This window comes from Siniperca chuatsi, linkage group LG16, assembly GCF_020085105.1.
Source record: "Siniperca chuatsi isolate FFG_IHB_CAS linkage group LG16, ASM2008510v1, whole genome shotgun sequence".
NCBI classification, from domain to species: domain Eukaryota; kingdom Metazoa; phylum Chordata; class Actinopteri; order Centrarchiformes; family Sinipercidae; genus Siniperca; species Siniperca chuatsi.
Genome location: NC_058057.1, coordinates 28,605,757 through 28,629,298, shown reverse-complemented (window position 1 = coordinate 28,629,298; position 23,542 = coordinate 28,605,757). Strand labels below are relative to the sequence as shown.

General features: G+C 43.2%; 1 protein-coding gene across 1 annotated transcript; it reads right to left on the bottom strand.

Moving 5' to 3' along the window:
* Window positions 1-338: 338 nt before the first annotated feature.
* Window positions 339-23,279, bottom strand: LOC122862636 (NLR family CARD domain-containing protein 3-like). Its single transcript, XM_044168148.1, has 13 exons — window positions 23,089-23,279; window positions 20,793-20,895; window positions 20,539-20,682; window positions 17,014-17,157; window positions 14,936-15,049; window positions 14,278-14,391; window positions 9,482-9,560; window positions 9,073-9,301; window positions 7,068-8,871; window positions 6,776-6,949; window positions 6,492-6,665; window positions 1,297-1,343; window positions 339-1,075 (listed from the first exon to the last, which is right to left on the bottom strand). Exons 2-13 carry the CDS (start codon window positions 20,879-20,881, stop codon window positions 558-560), a joined length of 3,630 nt encoding a protein of 1,209 aa, XP_044024083.1. The 5' UTR covers window positions 20,882-20,895; window positions 23,089-23,279; the 3' UTR covers window positions 339-557.
* Between the last annotated feature and the right edge of the window lie 263 nt (window positions 23,280-23,542).

Here is a 23,542-nt window from a genome sequence, read left to right as displayed (position 1 = left end):
GAATTAGTACTCTAACACTTGCACGCTTACAGCCAAACCGCTCTAAACTCTGTGTGCAAATACATCTGTATATATTTATTTTTCTTTTAACACTATGTGTAAGTTTTTAGTCTACGTGTCCCTGTGTGAGTCATATCAAAGACAGTAAAGTTTTTCTGATTAATGATGATTTATATCAGTTTGTTAATAACGTTAGACCTGTCTGACACATTTCTAACATAGTATTTTTCAAACTGCAATAGATTTACATTTGTAAAAACATGTAGGATGAAACATTTGTTGAAATCATGTTTACATCGACTCATAAAGTTTTATTGAACTAAATAAGAACTACTAGAGCCATTAGCAGCTACTAGATGCTGCTCCAAGAAAACTTTATTAAAGTGAAAATCAAAGTCAACAGTTTGGACACAAGTTCAGCCCGGAGATCATTTCACCATTTCTAAAAAGAAAACTTTTCTGGCATTAAAGGCAGAATCAGTGAGCCAAATGTTAACCACAGTGAAGCCTCGTCCACCACCAACATTTGAACCACAGGACTGGAAGTTGTCTCCCTCCTACAGAGACACTGAGGAACCTGGTGACCAGAACCCAAAGCCAGGATAAAGGGGTTCAGTGAATGTGGTCTTGAAGGTGTGGAGGTGGATCAGTGTGTCAGAGGAGACTCTGTAGAAGGACAGAGCGCCAGCAGGACAGTTCACATACACTGCTGCTCTGTTAGAGATGGAGGAGGAGATGGATGTTACTCTGTTATTGTGACAGACAGAGTAACCATAGTCTGAGCACTTCAGACTCCAGGACTGATTATTCCATCCAAACCTGCAGTCAGCACTGTTTCCTCTCCTTCTGATTCCTCTGTAACTCACTGATATATAAACCTCTCCTCTCCACTCGACCTCCCAGTAACAACGACCAGTCAGAACATTTCTGCACAGCAGCTGTTCCCAGTAGTCAAATCTCTCTGGATGATCAGGATATGGCAGCTCCTCTGTCACCACTGTCACCTTCCTGTTGTTATCAGACAGTTTGAGCTTTCTGTTTGCTGAGTTTGTGTCCAGTGTGAGTTCACAGGAATCTGACGGAGAGAAAAAGAGACAACACAGCAGCAGTTTATCATCAGACACATCTGAAGGGTTTATTCTTGGTTTGTGTGCTGCTGATGTTCAATTCTATAAGTTTAATGATGAAACATTTGGTCAGTAAAGTTTTAATGAATAAATAACCTTCAACATTGCATTTAAAGAGAAACTGACTGTGCTGTTTTGTCATCATTAGTCACACTGAATCCACACTTACACTTCCTCACACCAGGTTTCAGCCTCTGCTCTCCACCATGGTCCAGCCTGGAGGAAGAAACACAGTCAGAGTGATTTTCTATCCAACATGAGTCCTAACTGCTGCTCAACAAAATGCAGTTTGTCAGAGTGACAGAGAAACAGGCTGAAACTCATCTGTGGCAACTGTCTCCATCATTCTTTTACTTGTATATGAGAGAAAAAGATGTGAAGAAGAAGATAATGTGATGTACCAATAATAAGAAAGCACAGTCATCACTGAGCTGCTCTGTTTTTTATTGATGTCCTCCCACGTGATAAAACAGAATGTGAAATATTGTCCTCTGCATGATGTCCCTTAAAACAACTGAACTGTTTACAGACTGCTCACAGATCAGTCTAACCACCAGATTCAATTAGAATTGTGTGATTTATATGTTCAAACAGAGGGTCTAATGATAGAGAGTGCCGCATGATGTACAGATTGTAAAGCCTTTTGAGACAAATTTATGATTTTGGGTTTGATCAATAAATATCAGAGAATAGAGGCATCTAGAAGTTGTTTCTTTCAGCCGCAAATCATTTATATGAAGTTTTATAACTAGATTTAGGAACAAAGACCACACCTTGAACACATCCAGTTTCCGCGCACAAGAATTTAAGCACACCCTTTCGACTCAGTTTTCACAACCGTTCGTTTTGGCTTAGACATACACATTACTCAAGTTATAGTACATAGTTCTTTCTTCTCCTCACCATGGACTGCAAGCTGGTTCTCAGCCCCTCGGATTGTGATCCGTTAAATGATCAATCTGTGGTATCTGAATTTCCTCGATCCATAATCACATCCACTCCTACGTGGCCAGCTACCCAGCCATCACGCCCGCGCTCTGTTATTCACGTCCCTCGGCACCGCATCGCCATTACTCTCCATCCAGCAGCTCCGGCCAGACACCACCGAACTTACACAGAGGCCGTAGCTGACATTACCGACCTTCGGGGGAAACCACTCTTCCAGACGCCTGACTTCCGACCAGCCGGACCCTCGACGCCCAACTTGCAGCCCCCGGATTCAGCTCCTTCCCATGCCACAACCATCTCCGACTGGACAGTCACCCGCCTCCAGCACCCCCTTAAGGAAAGGCAAATTCCATCCCACCGGACTGCCGATAAAGCTAGGCTATTCCAGCTATACACAGCCATTTCCACCAGGCGCTCTCTTCTGGGTTCTCGATCCAGCACCCCGTGCACGCAGCACGCCGATGAGCCTCTTCCTGGTTCCTCCGTATTCAGAGCTCCAGCCCCTTCCATTTCTCACCCCCCATGTCCACATGTTATTCAAAGGCCTACGAAAGACAGAACCTCAGTTCACACCTAAACGCTTACCCCTGACAGCAGACTTCCTCATCCATTGCATCCAAACCCTGTGCAGGATACTTATCCTCATCCATCGACTTAACCCTTGAAGGAATATTCCTCTTCGGTTCTTTACGATGCTCGGAATTCACCACCACCCCATCCACCTACGACCCATGACGGCACACGAGCCTCCCCAACATTTCTATCCACTCCCCAGACACCCTCAGATCTAACCTCAAACAAAGCAAAATCAACCAGCTTGGCCTCTCACCCCATTTTCTCCTCCATTTAAACTCTTATTTGAGCCCTTTCAAACCAATACAAACCTACCTAAACCAGAGACTAGCCCACTGCACTTCCCCACAAGACCTGCTCTTCACCACTAACTTAGGCAGAGTTGCCACTGTCATGGTTTTGGGTTTTTGTCCTTTTATTTCCCGTTTTATTTTGTAATATTCTCCCTCCCTCGTGTGTCTGGTAGTTTTGCTCCCTGTCTTGTTTGCTTTCATTGGATTCACCTGTGTCTCGTTTCCTCCCCTACCTGAGTGTATTTAGTTTGTGTTCTTCCTTCCTTCCACCACTATCTCCGCCAAATTCTGTTCAAGCCAGGGATTTCTCTGGAACTATACTCCGGCCACTCCTTCCGCATCAGAGCCACTTCAACCACTTCCAGACAAGGAATCCCAGACCATAAAAAATTCTTGGCCGCTAGTCTTCCCAAGCTTACCACAGCTACATCCACAGTCACCTCAGTGACGTCCAAAGAGCTCACTTAGTCCCACGAAGTTAACTTTGGGGGATTATGAAGCAAAAGCTCAAGACGTGCCCCACCCTGAGTCTCGACCCCCAGGTTCCTAGCCACTCCAGCCCATCATGACTCTAATCGACTCCCGTTCATATCCATGCAATTGACCCCCTTCATCCCTCCCCTCGACCCCCTTTCATCACTCGACTAGGGTTGGGTACCATTCACATTTGAACCGATACCAGTGCCGGTACCTGGAATTGGGCACTGGTACCCAACGGTACCTTTTTTCGGTACTTTACTCTCTGTAATAGCCAAATGTAATCTCAGTTGTAAAAAATAAGTCCACAATAATTCTCAGTTTCCACATTGTTAATTAATTTAGAACATTTTACCTCACTGCCTCACTTAAAGTTTAGTCATCCATGGAAAGTGGATGGGTAAGTTAACTTCTTCCTGCTGGCTGCAGGCATGCTAACGTTAGCTGGGTCTGCTGCGGGGGACTTGGCTATCACACTATCAAACACGGTACCCTCTTCAGCTTTTAGACATATTTTGTGTTTGACCAGGTGTTTCCTCAGATTAGACGTGTTGCCCTGGCCAACATATGCAGTCAGTGTTTTCTGCCTAGAGTTTTGAAAAGTGTAACCACACTTGTGACCGCTTTCAGCTCGCCATTGTCCTGACTCAGTAACCCTTTTTTACACAGAGATCCTGCAATTGTGCCATAAAGAAGAGCCGTCAATATGCCTGCTTTGCTTCTTTTTTTTTTTACATTGAATCAAACAACGCCAGCATGAAGCTGCCACAGTGTGTGATTTAGATAGCGGAAAGTACCCCCTCAACATGGGCGGAGCTGATCGTCATAGTGACATAGGCAACACACGGGAGGTTTACTTTGGTCTTGAGAAGCTGCAGCCTTTATTCACTGACAAACTGTAACCTACACTGTACATTTACTTCCAGATTGACAGCTTCACTGCTCACCTTTTCCTCTGCACAACTGCTGCATTCACCGTCACTCCCTGCCCACTCTCTCTCTTGTTCAACCAGACACTCAGTACACACACACATATGTCCCTGTGACTTCATCCCTCCCCTTAACCCTCATCATCCTACACCAAAACGTTCACCCTCACTTCAGACCTCCTTGCCCGCTGCATCAGAACTCTTTGCACAGGCTATCTGTCTCCGTACCCAGACAAAGTCTTAGAATCCATGTTCCTACTGGTATTCTTCGGCTTTTTGCGCAGCCCAGAGTTCACTGCTTCTACCCTCAACTACATCCATCTCAACGTGCAACTACAGTGGTGTGAAAAAGTGTTTGCCCCCTTCCTGATTTCTTATTTATTTGCATGTTTGTCGCACTTAAATGTTTTCAGATCATCAAACAAATTTAAATATTAGTCAAAGATAACACAAGTAAACGCAAAATGCAGTTTTTAAATGAAGGTTGTTATTATTACAGGAAAACAAAATCCAAACCTACATGGCCCTGTGTGAAAAAGTGATTGCCCGCTAAACCTAATAACTGGTTGGGTCACCCTTAGCAGCAACAACTGCAATCAAGCGTTTGTGATAACTTGCAATGAGTCTTTTACAGCGCTGTGGAGGAGTTTTGGCCCACTCATCTTTCCAGAATTGTTAAAATTCAGCCACATTGGAGGGTTTTCGAGTATGAACTGCCTTTTTAAGGTCATGCCACAGCATCTCAATAGGATTCAGGTCAGGACTTTGACTAGGCCACTCCAAAGTCTTCATTTTGTTCTTCTTCAGCCATTCAGAGGTGGTCTTGCTGGTGTGTTTTGGATCATTGTCCTGCTGCAGAACCCAAGAACTCTGCCATGCAGGCCATTTTTGCCCAGTCTCTTTCTTATGGTGGAGTCATGAACACTGACCTTAACTGAGGCAAGTGAGGCCTGCAGTTCTTTGGATGTTGTTGTGGGGTCTCTGAATGGCTGAAGAAGAACAAAATGAAGACTTTGGAGTGGCCTAGTCAAAGTCCTGACCTGAATCCTATTGAGATGCTGTGGCATGACCTTAAAAAGTTACAACAACAATTACAACAATTCTGCAAACATGAGTGGGCCAAACTTCCTCCACAGCGCTGTAAAAGACTCACTGCAAGTTATCACAAACGCTTGATTGCAGTTTTTGCTGCTAAGGGTGGCCCAACCAGTTATTAGGTTTAGGGGGCAATCACTATTTCACACAGGGCCATGTAGGTTTGGATTTTGTTTTCCCTTAATAATAACAACCTTCATTTAAAAACTGCATTTTGTGTTTATCTGTGTTATCTTTGACTAATATTTAAATTTGTTTGATGATCTGAAACATTTAAGTGTGAAAAACATGCAAAAAATAAGAAATCAGGAAGGGGGCAAATACTTTTTCACACCACTTTGTGTCTGACATTCCCATCCATTCTTTCAACACTCTATCACCTCAAATTCAGCAAGACCAACCAGTCCGGTCTACCTCAACCCATCTGCCTCTTTCGACTCGTACCAAGTCTCCAGGCAGGGAATCCCTGACGACATCATCAAAATTTTTGCCCGCTGGCCTTCTCCAGCACACCTTACCTACATCTGCAATGATCTGAACAACATCAGAAACACCCACGTACTTCTTTCCATTCAAAGTTTCTGTTTGGGGCTCTATCCGAATCAGAGCACATGAAGAAACATCTGATCTTCCTGAACCCATCTACCTCTTTTGACTTGTACTCAAGTCCACACACCAAATCCTATCCAGATCTGGAATATCCCCCAAGCTACACTCAGGGCATTCCTTCCACATCAGAAACGCTTTCACCGTTTCCAGTCAGGGATCAAAAATTCTTGACCGCTGGCCTTCTCTAGAATTCCTTACCTAGGTCCGCAATGATCTGAATGACATTAGAAATGCCCACATACTTATTACGATGCAAAGTTTCTTTTTGCGGCTCTATCTGAATCAGAGCACATGAAGAGACTTTAGGGCTAACTCAGGGCTTCTCACTCCTCTGAACAGAATTAATAGAAATAAGACGTCCTTCATGACGACAGACCAGAGCAGAAGAACATGAAATTAGAGGCACCTGCAGTGTGTGAGCTCTTGTTATCTGTCCATACCTGAGAGTGTCCAGTCTCCAGTGTGGATCCTCCAGTCCAGCAGACAGCAGCTTCACCCCTGAGTCTCCTGGATGATTGTAGCTCAGGTCCAGCTCTCTCAGATGGGAGGGGTTGGAGCTCAGCGCTGAGGCCAGAAAAGCACAGCCTTCCTCTGTGATCAGACAACCTGACAGACTGGAATAAGAAAAATATCTTAAACTCTGTGTTTTAGAAAATCATGTAATTAAAAGCCAGATGAGCAAGATTTAAAAAATCAACTGTTTAACAAAAAGCTAAATTCTGACCTGAGAGTTTCCACTGTACAGTGTGGACTGCCCAGTCCAGCAGACAGCAGCATCACTCCTGAATCCTGCAGGTTGTTGTAACTCAGGTCCAGTTCTCTCAGACTAGAGGACTGGGAGCTGAGAACTGAGGACAGAGCTTCACAGCTTCTCTCTGAGAGGTTACAGTCACTCAACCTGAAGGATTGGTGAGACGAACAAAAATGTTTAATCTTTAAAACATTCAAATGTATTATATACTGTATTACTGGCACGTACAACTGCTAACTAGTAATGTAGTGATCATTCCAAATACAGAGCTTTGTTGGAGGCTTTGACCACTGGCAGCAGCCTCAGAAGAGCCTCCTCAGAAGCAGAGTATTTCTTCAGGTCAAACACGTCCAGATCTTTTTCTGATGACAGTAAGATGAAGACCAGAGCTGACCACTGAGCAGGAGAGAGTTTTGCTGTGGAGAGACTTCCTGAACTCAGATAGTGTTGGATACCCTTCACTAGAGAATGATCATTCAGTTCATTCAGACAGTGGAACAGATTGATGCTTTCCTCTGCAGGCAAATTCTCACTGATCTTGTCCTTGATGTACATAACAGTTTTCTGGTTGGTCTGTGAGCTACTTCCTGTCTGTGTCAGCAGACCCCGTAGGAGGATCTGATTGGTCTGCAGTGAAAGACCCAGGAGGAAGCGGAGGAACAAGTCCAAGTGTCCATTTGGACTCTGTAAGGCCTTGTCCACAGCACTCTGGTAGAGATCTTTAAGTTTAGGTTTGTCTCTGAAGACTTTAGACAGCTGGGAGGTTGATTGTTGTTCTGACAGCAGATTGACACCAGAGTTGATGAATGTCAGATGGACATGAAGAGCAGCCAGAAACTCCTGAACGCTCAGATGGACGAAGCAGAACACCTTGTCCTGGTACAGCCCTCTCTCCTCTTTAAAGATCTGTGTGAACACTCCTGAGTACACTGAGGCTGCTCTGATATCGATGCCACACTCTGTCAGGTCTGATTCATAGAAGATCAGGTTTCCTTTCTGCAGCTGTTTAAAAGCCAGTTTTCCTAGAGACTCAATCATCTTCCTGCTCTTTCTATTCCAGAGTGGATCTGTCTCAGCTCTTCCATCAAACTTGACGTTCATCAGTTTGGACTGAACCACCAGGAAGTGGATGTACATCTCAGTCAGGGTCTTGGGCAGCTCTCCTCCCTCTCTGGTCTTCAACACCTCCTCCAGAACTGTAGCAGTGATCCAGCAGAAGACTGGGATGTGGCACATGATGTGGAGGCTTCGTGATGTCTTGATGTGGGAGATGATTCTGCTGGCCTGCTCCTCATTTCTGAATCTCTTCCTGAAGTACTCCTCCTTCTGTGGGTCAGTGAACCCTCTGACCTCCGTCACCATGTCAACACACCCAGGAGGGATCTGATTGGCTGCTGCAGGTCGTGTGGTTATCCAGAGGCGAGCAGAGGGAAGCAGGTTCCCCCTGATGAGGTTTGTCAGCAGCACATCCACTGAGGTGGACTCTGTAACATCAGTCAGGACCTCATTGTTGCGGAAGTCCAGAGGGAGTCGACACTCATCCAGACCGTCAAAGATGAACACAACCTGGAACTCTTCAAACCTGCAGATTCCTGCTTCTTTGGTTTCAGTAAAGAAGAGATGAACAAGTTTCACCAAGCTGAACTTTTTCTCTTTCAGCACATTCAGCTCTCTGAAAGTGAATGGAAATGTGAACTGTATGTCCTGGTTGGCTTTGTCTTCAGCCCAGTCCAGAGTGAACTTCTGTGTTAAGACTGTTTTCCCAATGCCAGCCACTCCATTTGTCATCACTGTTCTGATTGGTTCATCTCTTCCAGGTGAGGGTTTAAAGATGTCTTCTTGTCTGATTGTTGTTTCTGGTCTGTCTGGTTTGCTGGATGCTGTTTCAATCTGTCTGACTTCATGTTCATCATTGACCTCTGCAGTCCCTCCCTCTGTGATGTAGAGCTCTGTGTAGATCTGGTTCAGAAGGGTTGGGTTTCCTGCTTTAGCGATCCCCTCAAACACACACTTGAACTTCTTCTTCAGGTTAGACTTGAGTTTATGTCGGCACACTGCAGCAACAGTTCCTGAATGAAGAAACAAGAAATGTAATTAATAAGTGGAAACTACAATCAGTTTGATAAATTTAAACTTTAAGACCAAGAAGAATTCATAGATCTGATCCAAATGTGTGCATCGTATTAACAGCAGAGTTTTAAGTGTAAACTTCTCCCATGTTGCCTCCATTTCCTCTTTCCATCATGTTAAATCTGTTAAAGTCCTCTTACTGCTCTGCAGACAGTCAGCCAGCTCCTCCTGCTTCATTCTCCTCAGGAAGTGCAGAGTGATCTTCAGAAATGCCTCTCTGCTGCTCCTCCTCTGCTCTTCATCCTCACCATCCAACACCTCCTCATCCTCCCTCTGACTCTCTAAGCATTCTGGGTAATCTGGACTGAGAACTCTGTGGAACTTCTTCAGCTCGTTCTTCACAAAACTGACAATGTTCTCCTCCAGCAGCTGGAACAGAATAAAATGTAAAGTTTAACTCGCAGAACTCAACATCAGATCTTCTGTGACAGACTGAAAGCCTGCTGGTCTGCAGAGTGCAGCATGGAGACTGGATCAGACTGGCTGTTCAGTATGTAGTTTGTGTTTCTTGTAATTAGCAGTAGTAGCTGTGTTTGTACAGTTACACACCATAAATATGGAGTCCAGGTGTGTTTGATGCTGCTGGGCAGACTGACCACTGGGGACCTTTGAGCTCTGTTGCTGTAATCTGTGAAGTAAATATTCAGTTTTATTTATTAAATAATAATTTCATGTCATTTAATTTCAAGTATGGAGTGCTGGAACCCAATATCCCTTTCTCAGGTGATCCAGATAGTTACAAACACAGAGAAACTCTTCGATTCAATCAGCACCAATAATTCATCATACTTTTCAGCAGTCCCACCCTCTGCTGATGCTGGTCCCCCTCTTTCTAGTTCCGGGAGATATTAGAGCCCAGAAACCTGAAGGTTTCCACAGCAGCCAATGTGGTGGTGGTCATGGTTTGGCCTATATCAATCCCAAAGACTGACAATGGACACTGTTAGTTTCCCAGGAGCCCTGGGAGTCTGCACTGCCAAAACTGCTACATGACAATCCCTCTGCTGTAACAGTTCTGCTTCACATTGGTTCAAATGACATTCAAGCTGCAACAATCAGAAAAGCTTAAACTGGATTTTAGCTTTCTCATTGACTCTGTGCTGGTTGGCCTTCAAGCTTCTGCAGACATCTCCATGTAGAATCAAGCTTGTACTGAATGCTGACAAAAGACAAAATGCGTTTTATTCTCAAGAACCCATAATCCCACTGTACATCTCCAACACAGTTAATGGTACTGAAATTGAAATTGTCCTGTCTTAAATAAATATCAGGGAATTTGGCTCGACAGCAGCGTCTTTCAAACAGCATGTGGAGCAACTGGCACAGAAACTAAAGAGAGAATGGGCAGGGCCAGCTCTAGACAGCCGGGGGCCCTCCTTACTTTGCCTGGAGCAGAGAACTATGAAATAAAACTATAAACTATTGTGTATACAGTATATAGTTTAACTATATATATATAACTATATAAAGCTATTATTTGTTTCATGAGAACATTACAACCCTTTGATATTGTACTACCACAATGTGGCAAGAACATTCCTGCAATCTAAAAAGTGGGCATAATCGTGGCATGACATTAATACACAAAACACACATTTGTAGTAAACATGCCTTCACTCAGTAATTGTTCAATAAGAATTTTGCCCTCAGACCTTAAATCAGAGCAACATCCTCAAGGCACAAAGTCTTTCTAACCTGTCAGCGAAACATGAGGGTGATGCAATGAAAGGCATGTTGGCAGAAAAACATTAAACCCAGCCAACACTCAACAGAAGTCATACAATTCAAAATCATCTAAAAAAATCAGATCATTTCTTGCACGCATCTGAATGGTTCATTTGTATATGCCATTACTTGTATTTGATGTATTGTAGATTCAGCAAATACAACTGTAGGTCAATGAAAGAATTTAAAAATATATTTTCCAATTCAGTACATTTTGATAGGTTGATGCAGGGCAGCTTGTCAGATATTTATTTAGCATACATACATGACGCCTCCTGTTTGCAGTCGAGCTGTTTACCGAATGCAGCAAGAGAGCAGCTCTTCATTCATTCATAATGTCGGGGGCAACTCTGTAATACTGCTGCCTTTAAATAACCTGACCATTTTATCATCGTGATTACTCCATAATAAACATTGCAGCGTTTTTTTTATGAATGTGTGTGTGTGTGTTGTTGATATATATTGGGCAGCAGGATCGGCCCTGCCTCCTTCTCTGAGTATTTTTAATGTTGAGCTCTTTGAAATCTGAGATCACAGAGTTGAACCTGTTAAAGTAAACGTTCCTTATTTCATTGAATGTTGTATACTGTAGGAGGAAGTGCATCTCTGTCTCGCTTCACCTGTCCAACAGCGACCACATGTTCTGTCTGTGTCTTCCTGTTTCGATGTCCAGTTTGTGGACACTGAGCCTGCACTTGGTCAGGATCTGTCTCTGCTTCCTGTCTCTGACAGCAGAGAGACATTCTGCCAGTTCATCGTCTCTTTTTAGGGCCAGATAACTTTCTGATCTGCTTTGGCTTTTAGTTTCTGTCCAGTGATCCAGATTCAGGTTTCTTTACGTTGTGTTATAGTTTGGTTTCCTCTGATTGGTGTTTGGAAAGCAGTGCTGTTGTGAGACTGGTCCGAGTGTCTGAGGGGGGGCAGGTAGTCTCAGCACCAGCTGACATAGGGGACTCTGTTCTGGGCTCAGCTCCTGGGTCTGGAGGTCTTTGGGATGGAGTGGTTCTCGGGGATTTAAGGTGATTAAAACATGTGAGCGCTCTCTGTTGGATGTTAAGTATCAGCGGATCTCTGCCTGATTCTGCTCCACATGTTGGTGTTTTTCTGTGTGAAATGTATCTGCAGAGTCCTGCATGTAGAGACTCTGCTGGACGTTTGTCCCGGCGGGTAAAGCTCTGGTGACTGAGTGGACCCCAGACTCACCACCAGACAGCGCAGTGGGCCGGATGACACTATCACATATTTTTAGGCAAATTTTAATTTGGAAATTATAAAATGTTCTCTTAATTGCATTTAGAACTCGTTGAGCTTTTCCTTTGAGTGCGTTCACGGCCGTGTTGAAACTCCCTGATGCTGTTGTGGTTAAACCCAGGCAGGTTTAACTCTCACTGTGATCAATGATTATTGATTATTAATGGTAAACTGGTATTTGTTCTCCTGGCATCTGGAGCGTTTTTGAAAAATCATGACATTAGTTTTCTTTATATTTCCTGCCAGGGCCCAGTTCTGTAGCACTTTCCTACTGTGTCCAGCTGTTGCTGTCGTCCTTGTTCAATAGGAGACAGTAGAACGTCATCAGCGTAAAACAGAGACTTCACCTCCCTATCGAGGAGGGAGAGGCCAGGAGCAGCACACTGATCCAACTGTACAGCAAGTTCATTTATATACACATTAAATAAAGTCAGACTTAAGTTGCAGCCCTGACGAACACCTCTTCTCTGGGCGACGGATTCAGTTTGTTTGTATTTTTGAGCATTTATTTTCCAAATACATTAATTTAACCTGATCATATATTTTGCCCCCTATACCACAATGTAGAAGTCTGTAATAGAGCCCTTTGTGCCAAATAGAGTCAAAAGCTTTCTTGAAGTCAGTAAAACAAGCAAATATCCATTTTTTGTTTGGTGTCCATGTTTGTTAATTAAAGTGTGAAGGGTGTACACATGGTCGCTGGTGCGGTGTTTTGGGAGGAAGCCAATTAGATTTTTACTCAAGATGGAGAGTTCATCATGGAAATCTAGTATTCTTTTATTCAGAATATTACAGAATAGTGTACCTACAGCTGCTGACACAGACGCCTCGGTAGTTACAGGGTCTGATTTGTCCCCACTCTGATGAACGGGGGAAATGAGCCCTTTGCACCAGATGTCGTGAAAACATCCTGACTGAAGGACGATATTGAACAACTTCAATACTGCAATTTGAGCATTTCGTTTTTAATGCTGTCCGGACCACAAGCTTTCAATGGCTGGAGAGACTTTGTCTGTGTGGTCATTTCTTCCCAAGTAATCGGGAAATCAAGGGAATTTTGGTTGTCTTTAATTGTTTCTTCTAATGTTTGGAGTTTTTCTTTTATGATACATTAATCTGAATTAATTAGATTTATTGGTATGTCTTTGTACAGATTTTCAAAATGTGTTCTCCAGATGTCACCATGTTGGATGGGTAGTGCTTGTTGCTGCTTTGTGTTGAAGTTGTTCCACATATCCCAGAATTGATTTTGATTAATGGCGTTTTCAATATCTTCAAGTTTCATGTGGGTATAATTTTGTTTTTTGTTCCTTATTGTACGTTTATATTTGTTTTAAATGTCGTTGTACCTGATGCGTAAGGCCGGGTTGTTTGGTTGGCGATGTGTCTTGCATTGATCAAACCATTTGTTGGAGTTTTGCTTTTTAATAGGCTTCTGTTTTTGTTTTATAAGGTTAGCTTTAACAGCTGCCTCATGAAATATATTGATACCATCATCATCACCACCTCTGCTAAGGACGTATTGATTTTGGTTATATACTGACATGTCAGTCATCAGATCAGGTGATGAATTCGTCTCCACTGTCTGGGGCCCATCTGTAAGTTTAATTTATTCAGCTTCCTGGTTCCCTGTTCGTGTCACTCCTTTGACCTGAGAGTTTAAAGAACACATTTACTTGGTTGTGGTCTGAAAGGGGGGGTTGCTGTCTGACAGTGAAAGCACTGATAGTGGAGGGTCCATGTCATTGCATAGTCTACTACACTCGACCCAGGAGCTGAGGAGTATCTGAATCTCCCTAAAGAGTCCCCTCTGAACCTACCGTTAACTATGCACAGGCCCAAGGCCCGACAGAGTTGCACTACCTCCCTGCCGCTTTGGTTTATTTCAGAGTCAAGGTTGCTCTGATGGGTGATGGTTGGTGTGGTGAACAGGGAGACTGACCGAACACGTGGTTGTTGCCCTGTGGGTCGATGACATCAGGTTCGATTCCTGTTCGTTCAGGAGGGTCTCCACTCCTCCGCTCAAAGGCGGAGGAGTGGAGACCCTGAATATTCAAAACACCTTTTAACTTATAACTTATAATTATATCCATTTTGCACACCTTACTGCAATTTGCACACTGTATGAATGCCCATGTTTTTACTTTTATGTTAGTACTTGTGTTTAACATTTGTTTTTGCACTAGTCTTTGTACCCTTAGGTTTGTTTATGTGCTGCTGCTGCTGTAACATGTAAGTTTCCCCCCGGGGATGAATAAAGTTTCTATCTATTTTATTTTAATCAACAAAGAATGAAGCGCTGGACCAAGACCTGATAACTCTTTTTTTAGGAGAGTCAAGAAAAGAACACAAACATTTAAGATTCTTACTTTTGTTCAGTTCGGTTATGTCCAGCTGTTAAGTCAATATGGAAATCCATAGACCCTTCACTCTTCATGGACACACAACTGGGTTCAGGAGAGTCTGGTCTCTGCTGATGGATCCTGATAGAATCAAAGACTTGACAAAGTGACAAGAGTGTCCTTAAGTGTTAATCTTGAAGATTGTCTGATTTGTAAAATGGCACCTTTTGACTTGTGGTCACATCCAGTGTGTTTAGAGAAACCTTCAGTAAGAAACGCAGCTGCAACCAAAGGACAACATGGCTAACTAGTCTGAAGAACGTCAAGAACTTGCTTGATTTTAAAGATAACGATGATAGAAGACGACCTGATGGCTTCTCTTTTGAGAGGATTGTACTCTCTCATGAAAACACTGCAGGTATGTTAGCCATTAGCTTGCTGATGTGTAGCTGCAACTAATGCAGTTCAGTGAGATGAAGTATATTATTAGCAGAGCTAAGACCTCAATCCTGATGACCCCTCCTCCAAGAACCAATGGGAAGAGGGGTCCCAGTTGAAAATAAATTACTTATTTTGACACCACAAAAGCATAAAGAAGGAACATGATGGTAGCTGATGTTAATCAGGAAAAGTACAATTAGCCTGTGGCAGTCAACAAAAGAACACAAACATTTAAGATTCTTACTTTTGTTCAGCACAATTATATCCAGCTTTCAAGTCAATATGGAAACCCTTAGACCTGTCACTCTTCATGGACACAAGGCTGGGTTCAGGAGAGTCTGGTCTCTGCTGATGGATCCTGGTAAGAACAATAAATTGACAAAATCAATTGTGTCCTCAAAGCAGCTATAATCGATATTTAATAATACCAATAAATGAAGTGACAGTGTGTCGGTGTCTCTGGTAGAGAACCATCAGCTGAACCTGCAGCTCCGCTCGGCTTCACGGAGCTTCATAGTTTCAGCTCGCTGTTCATCTGCTGCTGCTCTGGTTCGCTCTCAGCTCTCAGAGCGTCGCTGCCACAGAAGAAGAAGCTGTAAAAAGCCTCTGAACTCGAGCTGCTCAGCAGCAAACAGCAGACAGACGCAGAGAGCAGCTGCTGAACATAGCGGAGCATCTAGCAGCTAAAGAGCCAGATATTTCCCTCAGGAGCTGCTGGAGACCAAACACAGCAGTAAAATAATGATGTGTGCTCCAAAAAGCCTCGATTTAAAATATTTCTGCTGAGATGAAACATTAAAGTAGCTTTTTGGTATAGTTTAGTCTGAGTACTACTGTGGGCTCATGTTTTTAATCGTCATGGTTAATATTTATGTGACATTTCATGAGTCGCAATGTGATGTGATTAGGGAGTGATATTCATTAAATTAGCCTTTTACTTTTATTACATTATTACTTATCAGGAGTAAATGTTCTCATACTTATGATTATGTCTTTCTAATGTACATCGGCATATTTCTCAGAACTCTCTTCTTCTCCCAAGTTTAGCTGTAAAACGTGAAAAACTGTCAAACTGAATGAATCTTGCCGAAGCAGCAGTAACGTTTGAAACTTCGGACTTCATCAGTCACAATGTATTAAAACAGTTCACAGGAGTGGAACAAGCTTCGGTGTCATCCACCCATCTCTAACGACAGCTTCAACTTGTGGTCACATTGAGCATGTTTACATAAACCTGTAGTAAGAAACACAACTACAACCAAACCACAACATGGCTAACTAGCTCGGAAAACGTCCAGTATGTAGTTTCATTTTTAAGTTAACCCAGTGACAGAAGACAACATGATGGCTCGTCTTTTGAGAAGATTATGAATCAGTAAGAGTAGCAAACAGTAGGACTACTGAGAGGCTGCTGTGCTTGTCATTAGCATTTCAAGGATATTTATGGATTATTTTGGTTTTACTAGATAAAAAGTCAGGGGCCAAAGTCATTATGGGTCCTCTTCTGGGGAAAAATCTGTGATGTGTGTACCAAACTTAGTAGCTGTGTAACAAATAGTTGTTGAGATATTTTACTCTGGGCCGAAGTCTTGGACCAACAGACAGAAAATGCCATCACTCGTACGACTAAAAACTTAAAGGCCCAGGGCGTCAAATGGCTCACAGTTTTTACTGCGGCCACTTTGCCAAAATAACTGCACAGCTCAGCAGCAGGGAGCTTGACAACAGTGTGTGTATATGCATCATATCATATTTTAGTCTACCTGAGGAGGAGTGTTGGACCCTGACACCAATTAAACATAACACAGGGAAGCTATTCACAGTGTGTTAACACAGACAGCACACTGTCAGCAGTGATCGTAGAGACTCGATCTTCAGTAGAAACCTGTGGATTATCCAGAGTAGCAGGAACAGTGTTTCTGATGTTGCTGTTAAATGCCACCTTTCAAAGCTGTGAGCAGCACAAAACTAAACTTCCAATAACTTCATTCACCCTCATTGTATTGAGGTGAAATCTCAGAGACAGATATCTCCAAACCAAATAAACCAAAACTATCTGACTGGAAAGATACAGAAGAAAGTGTTTGATTTTTTTGGTTTTTAATTTGAGTGAACTGACCACTTCACATCACTGCCCTTCTGTTGGTGGAACTATTGTTTGAAGATTTGTACTGAAATTTGTCCCTTTGGTTCTGTAGTTAAAGTTTTGTAAGAAAAAACAGTAAAGAGTAAAGAACGTGAAATCGTCATGAAACTAAAGAAACACATCGTCCCTCTTCTCAGGAGAGTTGGATAACTGACACAAACATTTTACATTCTTACCTTTGATCAGCAGACTGCTGTCCATCTTTGAACTCAGGACGTTCAAACAACAACCGGAGATCCTTGACAGACTTATGGCAGGGTCCAGGTCCAGGTTCAGATCCAGCTTCAGGTTCAGGAGAGTCTGGTCTCTGCTCATGGATCCTGGTATGAACAATGAATTGACAAAATCAATTTTGTCCTCAAAGCAGCTTTAATCGATATTTAATAATACCAATAAATTAAGTGACAGTGTTCGGTGTCTCTGGTAGAGAACCATCAGCTGAACCTGCAGCTCCGCTCGGCTTCACGGAGCTTTCTAGTGACTTTCAGCTCGCTGTTTATCTGTTACAGTTCTGGTTCCCTCTCCCCTCATAGTGTTGTTTCCAGAGAAAAAGCTGTAAAAAGCCTCTGAACTCGAGCTGCTCAGCAGCAGACAGCAGACAGACACAGAGAGCAGCTGGTGAACATAGTGGAGCATCTAGCAGCTAAAGAGCCAGATACTTCCCTCAGGAGCTGCTGGAGACCAAACACAGAGCTGCATTAAATATAGATGTTATTGTGCAATATGTTACAGTTAAATAATGATGCTGTCATGGTAGCGTACCCTTCCTAGTGTCTCTGTCTGTTTGTAGCAGGCTCTTCAGACATTGAACGCAGGCTGGTTGCATATTCCTTAATGGAGAAAGCAATTTTGTCAAGGCCTAGGCTATTGGTCATGCCAGCTATGGCTACAAATTTAGCAGTGATTTACAACCTCAAGCAAAGCCTCCAGACTGCTTTCCTTTCTGCTAGCCACCAGCCAGCACTCCAGCCTACAAGCGTCCAGCCTGCACCTCGGTATCATGAGCCTACAACCTGCCTGTCCTGAGCTGGTCCCACCCCAGAACCCGTACCTAGGCACCCGCCTGGGTTTTGGAGGCCCTCGCAGCCATCAGCTGGATTCCCGGCCTACTAACCAGCCTGCACCTCAGTCCATTCCTGTCTTTGAGGCACCTTCTGGAACCCTACAGAGACCCAGCTGGGGTCCCGGAACCTCAGAGTTAGAAACAGTTGTAAAACCTATATATATTTAGACTGCTTTTCTCCTATCGACCTTCTTCAACTAACTTCAACAATTAATTCATCTAAGCCATCAACCTGTCTCTTAGACCCCATTCCAACTAGGCTGCTTAAAGATGTTTTACCCTTAGTTAGCACTTCTTTACTGGATATGATCAATCTGTCTTTATTAACTGGCTATGTACCACAGTCCTTTAAAGTAGCTGTAATTAAACCGCTTCTTAAAAAGCCCACTCTTGATCCAGGTGTTTTAGCCAACTATAGACCTATATCTAACCTTCCCTTTCTCTCTACGATCCTTGAGGAAGCAGTCGCCAATCAGTTGTGTGACTTTCTAAATAACAATAGTTTATTTGAGGATTTTCAGTCAGGGTTTAGAGTGCATCATAGCACAGAGACAGCACTGGTGAAAATTACACATGACCTTTTAATTGCATCAGACAATGGACTTGTCTCTGTACTTGTCTTGTTAGATCTTAGCGCTGCGTTCGACACCATTGACCATCACATCTTATTACAGAGACTGGAACATGTAATTGGCATTAAAGGAGCCGCACTAAGCTGGTTTAAATCCTATCTATCAGATCGATCTCAGTTTGTACATGTTAAAGGTGAGTCCTCCGTGCACGCCAAAGTTAGTCACGGAGTTCCACAAGGTTCTGTGCTTGGACCGATTCTATTCACCTTATATGTGCTTCCTTTAGGCAATATTATTAGGTTCAAGGTTGGACTATTGCAATTCCTTATTATCAGGCTGCCTGAATAAGTCCCTTAAGACTCTCCAGATGATCCAGAATGCTGCGGCACGTGTACTGACAAGAACGGTTTGGGAGGCAGACACCATCTCCACATTTAAGAGCAGGCTTAAGACTTTCCTCTTTGATAAAGCTTATAGTTAGGGCTGGCTCAGGTGAGTCCTGAACCATCCCTTAGTTATGCTGCTATAGGCCTAGACTGCCGGGAGACTTCCCATGATGCACCTCTTTCCTCTCTCCTCCTCTCCCTCTCCATCTGTATGCATTTTTATCCCATTACTGCATGTTACTAACTCGACATCTTCTCTCTCCTGTAGTTCGGTGCTTTCTCGTTTCTCTCCTCTCTCCTTCTGTCGCTTTCAGCAGGTATTTCATTATTATTCCTATGACTATCATTCCTAATATTATTACTTCATTAATATTACTACTACCATTACATTATTACTATCTTAAAATTCTAGGTGGAATTAGCATTGTGCTTCCCTCTCTCTCGCTCTCTCTCAAAACCTAATATGGCAGCGGCGGATGGCCGCCCACCATTAAGTCTGGTTCTGCTCGAGGTTTCTGCCTCTTAAAGGAAGTTTTTCATATTAATATTATAAAGAGTTCAGTCTAGATCTGCTCTATAGGAAAAGTGCAATGAGATAACTTCTGTTATGAACTGATGCTATATAAATAAAGGCTACTGGCAGATTCCCTTGTCTCCCTTCTCCACTCCGCACGGGTTGTACCAATTTGCCACACTTCTGTTCGACTTCGTCCGCACGCTGCATATGCGGCCGCCTATTTGGATGACATTATCATCCACAGTGACAGCTGGGCGGAGCATATGTGGCGGGTGGCCATGGTGCTCGGGTCATTGAGGCAGGCCGGCCTCACTGCCAACACAAAGAAGTGTGCGGTTGGATGGAGGGAGGTACGGTATCTGGGGTACCACTTGGGCGGAGGGCAGGTGCGCCCCAGGTAGATAAAACGGCGGTGATTGACGCCTGCCCAAAGCCCAAGTCAAAAAAAGAGATGAGGCAGTTCTTGGGGCTGACCGGCTATTACCGGCAGTTCATTCCCAACTTCACGGAGTTGACCAGTCCCTTGACCAATCTCACCCGGAAAGGTGCCTCAGATCTGGTCCAGTGGACAGAGTAGGTTAGGCCGGATGGCTCCCCAGCCTAAGTCGGGCGGTGGGGATATGTGGAGGTGGGCATGGGTAGCTGTCAGCTGCAAAGGGAGAGGTGGGGCAGTGGCTAAGGTGAGCAGTGTCAGGGAGAGGTAATTGTCACAGCTGAATGTGATTAACTAATTATGCTCTCCTTATATACACAGTAGCATGTTGGACCTGGACACACACACACACACCAGCACCATATCAGCCAGCCAGGGAGGCTGGGCTGCCATTATACGGACAGAGAAGTCTCGGAACCAGCATCGGAGCCGGGCAAGCGAGGCACGGTCCGAAGGAACGGCAACGACAGAGTCCAAACTTGTGTGTGTAACAAAAGCGGTGAATGAAGAAAACGTTACCTGTAAGCGGTGTCTCAGAAATCAGAAATACTTTATTATAATATTAATATCTTTATTATTGGTCCCCGAGGGGAAACTCTCTGCGTGTGTCTTGGAGCCAGAAGAACTCACAGTAGCACAAACACACTACAGGGATGAAACTAAAGAAACACATCGTCCCTCTTCTCAGGAGAGTTGGATAATAACAGACACAAACATTTTACATTCTTACCTTTGATCAGCAGACTGCTGTCCATCTTTGACCTCAGGAGGTTCAAACATCAACTGTTTTATGATGGACACACAGGGTTCAGGTCTAGGTTCCTGTCCAGGTCCCGGTTCAGGTCCAGGAGAGTCTGGTCTGTGCTGCTCTGGGCTTCAACACAACACACACAGAACTTTGAGTGTGAATAATGATGGTGGAAGGATTTGAGAGCTGAGCTCTGACATGCAGAAGAGTCAGACAGTCAGAGATCCTCATCTCACCTCTGAGCTCTGGTCCTTGTGCCATGTTCCCCACACAGACTGGTTTTAGAGGGGGGGACTCCCTCCTCTCTGTCCTCACACTGATCCATAGCAGAGTCCACACCTTCACACAAACACAGCAACATGCTGAGAGAGCTGCACTCATCCATTACAACCAGCTTTACATCACAGAGCCACGCACTGCTCTCTGCCACAGTGTCATTCTTCATTCTACCACCAGATGGTGCCGTTATTTCAAAGAGTTCCACTGTTTATAAATGTTTAAGAAACAACAATAATCATTTCTTTACAATTATATTATGTGTCCACTAGAGAGTTCATATGGAGTAATGTATAGTTCACTTGTGTTTACAAACTGAGGACATTTATATAATTTATATAATATTTGTAAGATATATACAAACATGTTCAGGGACTTTGATAACGCAGACATCTCTCTGACTCTGAGATCGGACTTAATTTTACTTTATTGATCAATAAAAGTTTAGTCACACTCAGAGACATGACATGTACTTAAAATAATCATTTACTGTATATACGCGAAGATACTGGTGCAGTAACTTTCATAAGTATCAATGTTAACAAGTCAGGTGCAGCTTTGTCCCAGGAAACATAACTGTCCCGATTATGTTCAGTATCAACATTTTTTGAATGAAGGAAAGGATTCGTTTTTGTTTGACGTGACAGTTGAAGCTCGGAGGTCGGGTGGAAGGCGGCCGTTCAAAGCCAGAAACAAAGTTTCAAGTTACTGTTGACTTTTTCCAGTTTTTAACCAAAACCACCATATTTCCTGAACCATAAAGAGCTGAGAGTGCATGAAGAGTGGATGTTGTCTGAAAATGAAACACGACGTCAGTAAAGGTTTTGCAGATAGCTTCATTAAAAACGTTATATTGGTCATTAAGTTGATTAATGTGCCATTACATTTCTCTCCAAACATATTATCTGTTGTTCAAATTAGTTTATATAATGTAACATGTATTTTATATTAATAAAGTAAAAAGATGTTGAATGTTGTTGGTTTGGATCTTTTGTTTGTGCTGCTGCAGCTCTCAGTCTGGTTAAATGACTGAACAGTATTTCTGTGACGTCATTAAAGTTGATGTTTATGGCTTTTAATTACCTGTTAATCAGTAACCACCTGTGAACAGCTCGACTGTGGACGGTGAACGTCCCTCAGTGACTGAATCACAGGGTTGTAAAAATGTGCAGCAGTTTCAAAGTGACTGAATGTGGTGTCGACTGATTGTTTACTGCCACAAAACTTCTCTAACAATGAAACTAATGGCGCACAATCACTGGCAACAATAAAAAGTTCAACAAAAACTAATTTAAAATGTTTGAGTTGTAAAATCTGTCAATACGAAATCACATTTCTTTGTTAAAGTAGAGTCAGTGTTGAGCTGAACGCTAATAAAAATATCTTTATTGATCAGGTTGGTTGGCTTTGCTAGCCTTGCTAGCTAACGATAGTGTTGCTAATGTAACTGCAGCAGATTTTTACTCTTTTCTGATCAATAAATTAACTGACTGCAAAGCATCTATTAAAACAACAAATGTTTAATGGTGAACACTAAACAGAACTAAAGCATATTTTCATCATTTTAGTTTAAAAATGTGTTAAAAGCAATGCCATTGTACTGAAACCCTTTAACACCCAGTTTCAGTTTTATACTCGTCAGTTCTGTTTGAAAATGACCAAAATGTGTAAAAGATGAAAGTCTGATGCATATATTATATTTCCATATAACTATTTTATAGTACTATCAGCAGATTTTTAACAGGGGGGACGGCCCAATGGGAGCCATTAGATAATAGATAAATTAATGAGTATTATTAAAGTGTTTCTATTTGAACCGGCGCAGCTTTTCCGGCCTTTACGGCGCCGGTTTAGCGGCCTGCGAGTCGAGTCAGCGAGTGAGGAACACACACACAGGGAGAGCAGAGACGAGTCGGAGAAATGGCGTCACATGGCGAGCTCCAAAGAGAAACGTAGACGGCGGAAACAGAGCTTTAAATCCAGAACGGACTCTGACATGTTCAGTCCTCCACAGGCAGCTCGACACCAGGACGTCTCATGTGTTCAGACTGTGGCGATTATTAAGAGCGGCAAAGTGAAGCGCCGCTACGAGACAAAGCAGAGCAGCTTCTGAGCCGCTTAACAAGGGGGACGGGTTTTGGTCATTTCGGTACCAAGGGGGATGGCGTCCCCCCTCGTCAACCCCTCAAATCGCCTGCTGTTATCAGATCAGTTCAACACCCGCTGACACAAACATGATGAAAACTGTTCCGTTACCTTCTGATGGTGAAAATAATCAGCATGAAGCCGATGAGTGAAGGTGAAGTTAATCAGCAGCTTCAACCAGGAGACCAACCAGAGAAAGAACAGACGTGTAACTCACAGCAGGAGGTTTTCAAAGGTCTGCTGATTCACACACAGTCTCGGCTCTCTGTATTCGTCTTCAAACTGAAGTGATCTTTAAGGAAACATGATCACAGAGCAGCTCTGAACTTTGGATGGAGCGATCTGGAAAAACAAGTCAAACATTAATAGACAGAATAAAACCTTATGATTTGGATCATAAAGGTCTGAGGATACAGTTTTACCCTCAGCGCCTTTTATTATAGTCCAACAAGGAAATAAAAAGTGGCAAGGTGCCATTTATCACTGCAGTCTGTTGTATCTGTGTGAGCAAAATGGGACAAATACATCGTCCTTGTCTTCTTCATTATTATTATTCATTATTATA

What these genes read in the sequence shown, in the direction of transcription:
- LOC122862636 (XM_044168148.1), bottom strand. Translation starts at nt 20,881, where the DNA reads ATGGATCAGTGTGAGGACAGAGAGGAGGGAGTCCCCCCCTCTAAAACC. An exon ending in CAGCAGTCTGCTGATCAAAG is followed by an intron (nt 17,158 to 20,538) that starts GTAAGAATGTAA and finishes TGTTCATACCAG; the next exon opens with GATCCATGAGCAGAGACCAG. An exon ending in GAAACCTGGTGTGAGGAAGT is followed by an intron (nt 1,076 to 1,296) that starts GTAAGTGTGGAT and finishes TCTCTCCGTCAG; the next exon opens with ATTCCTGTGAACTCACACTG.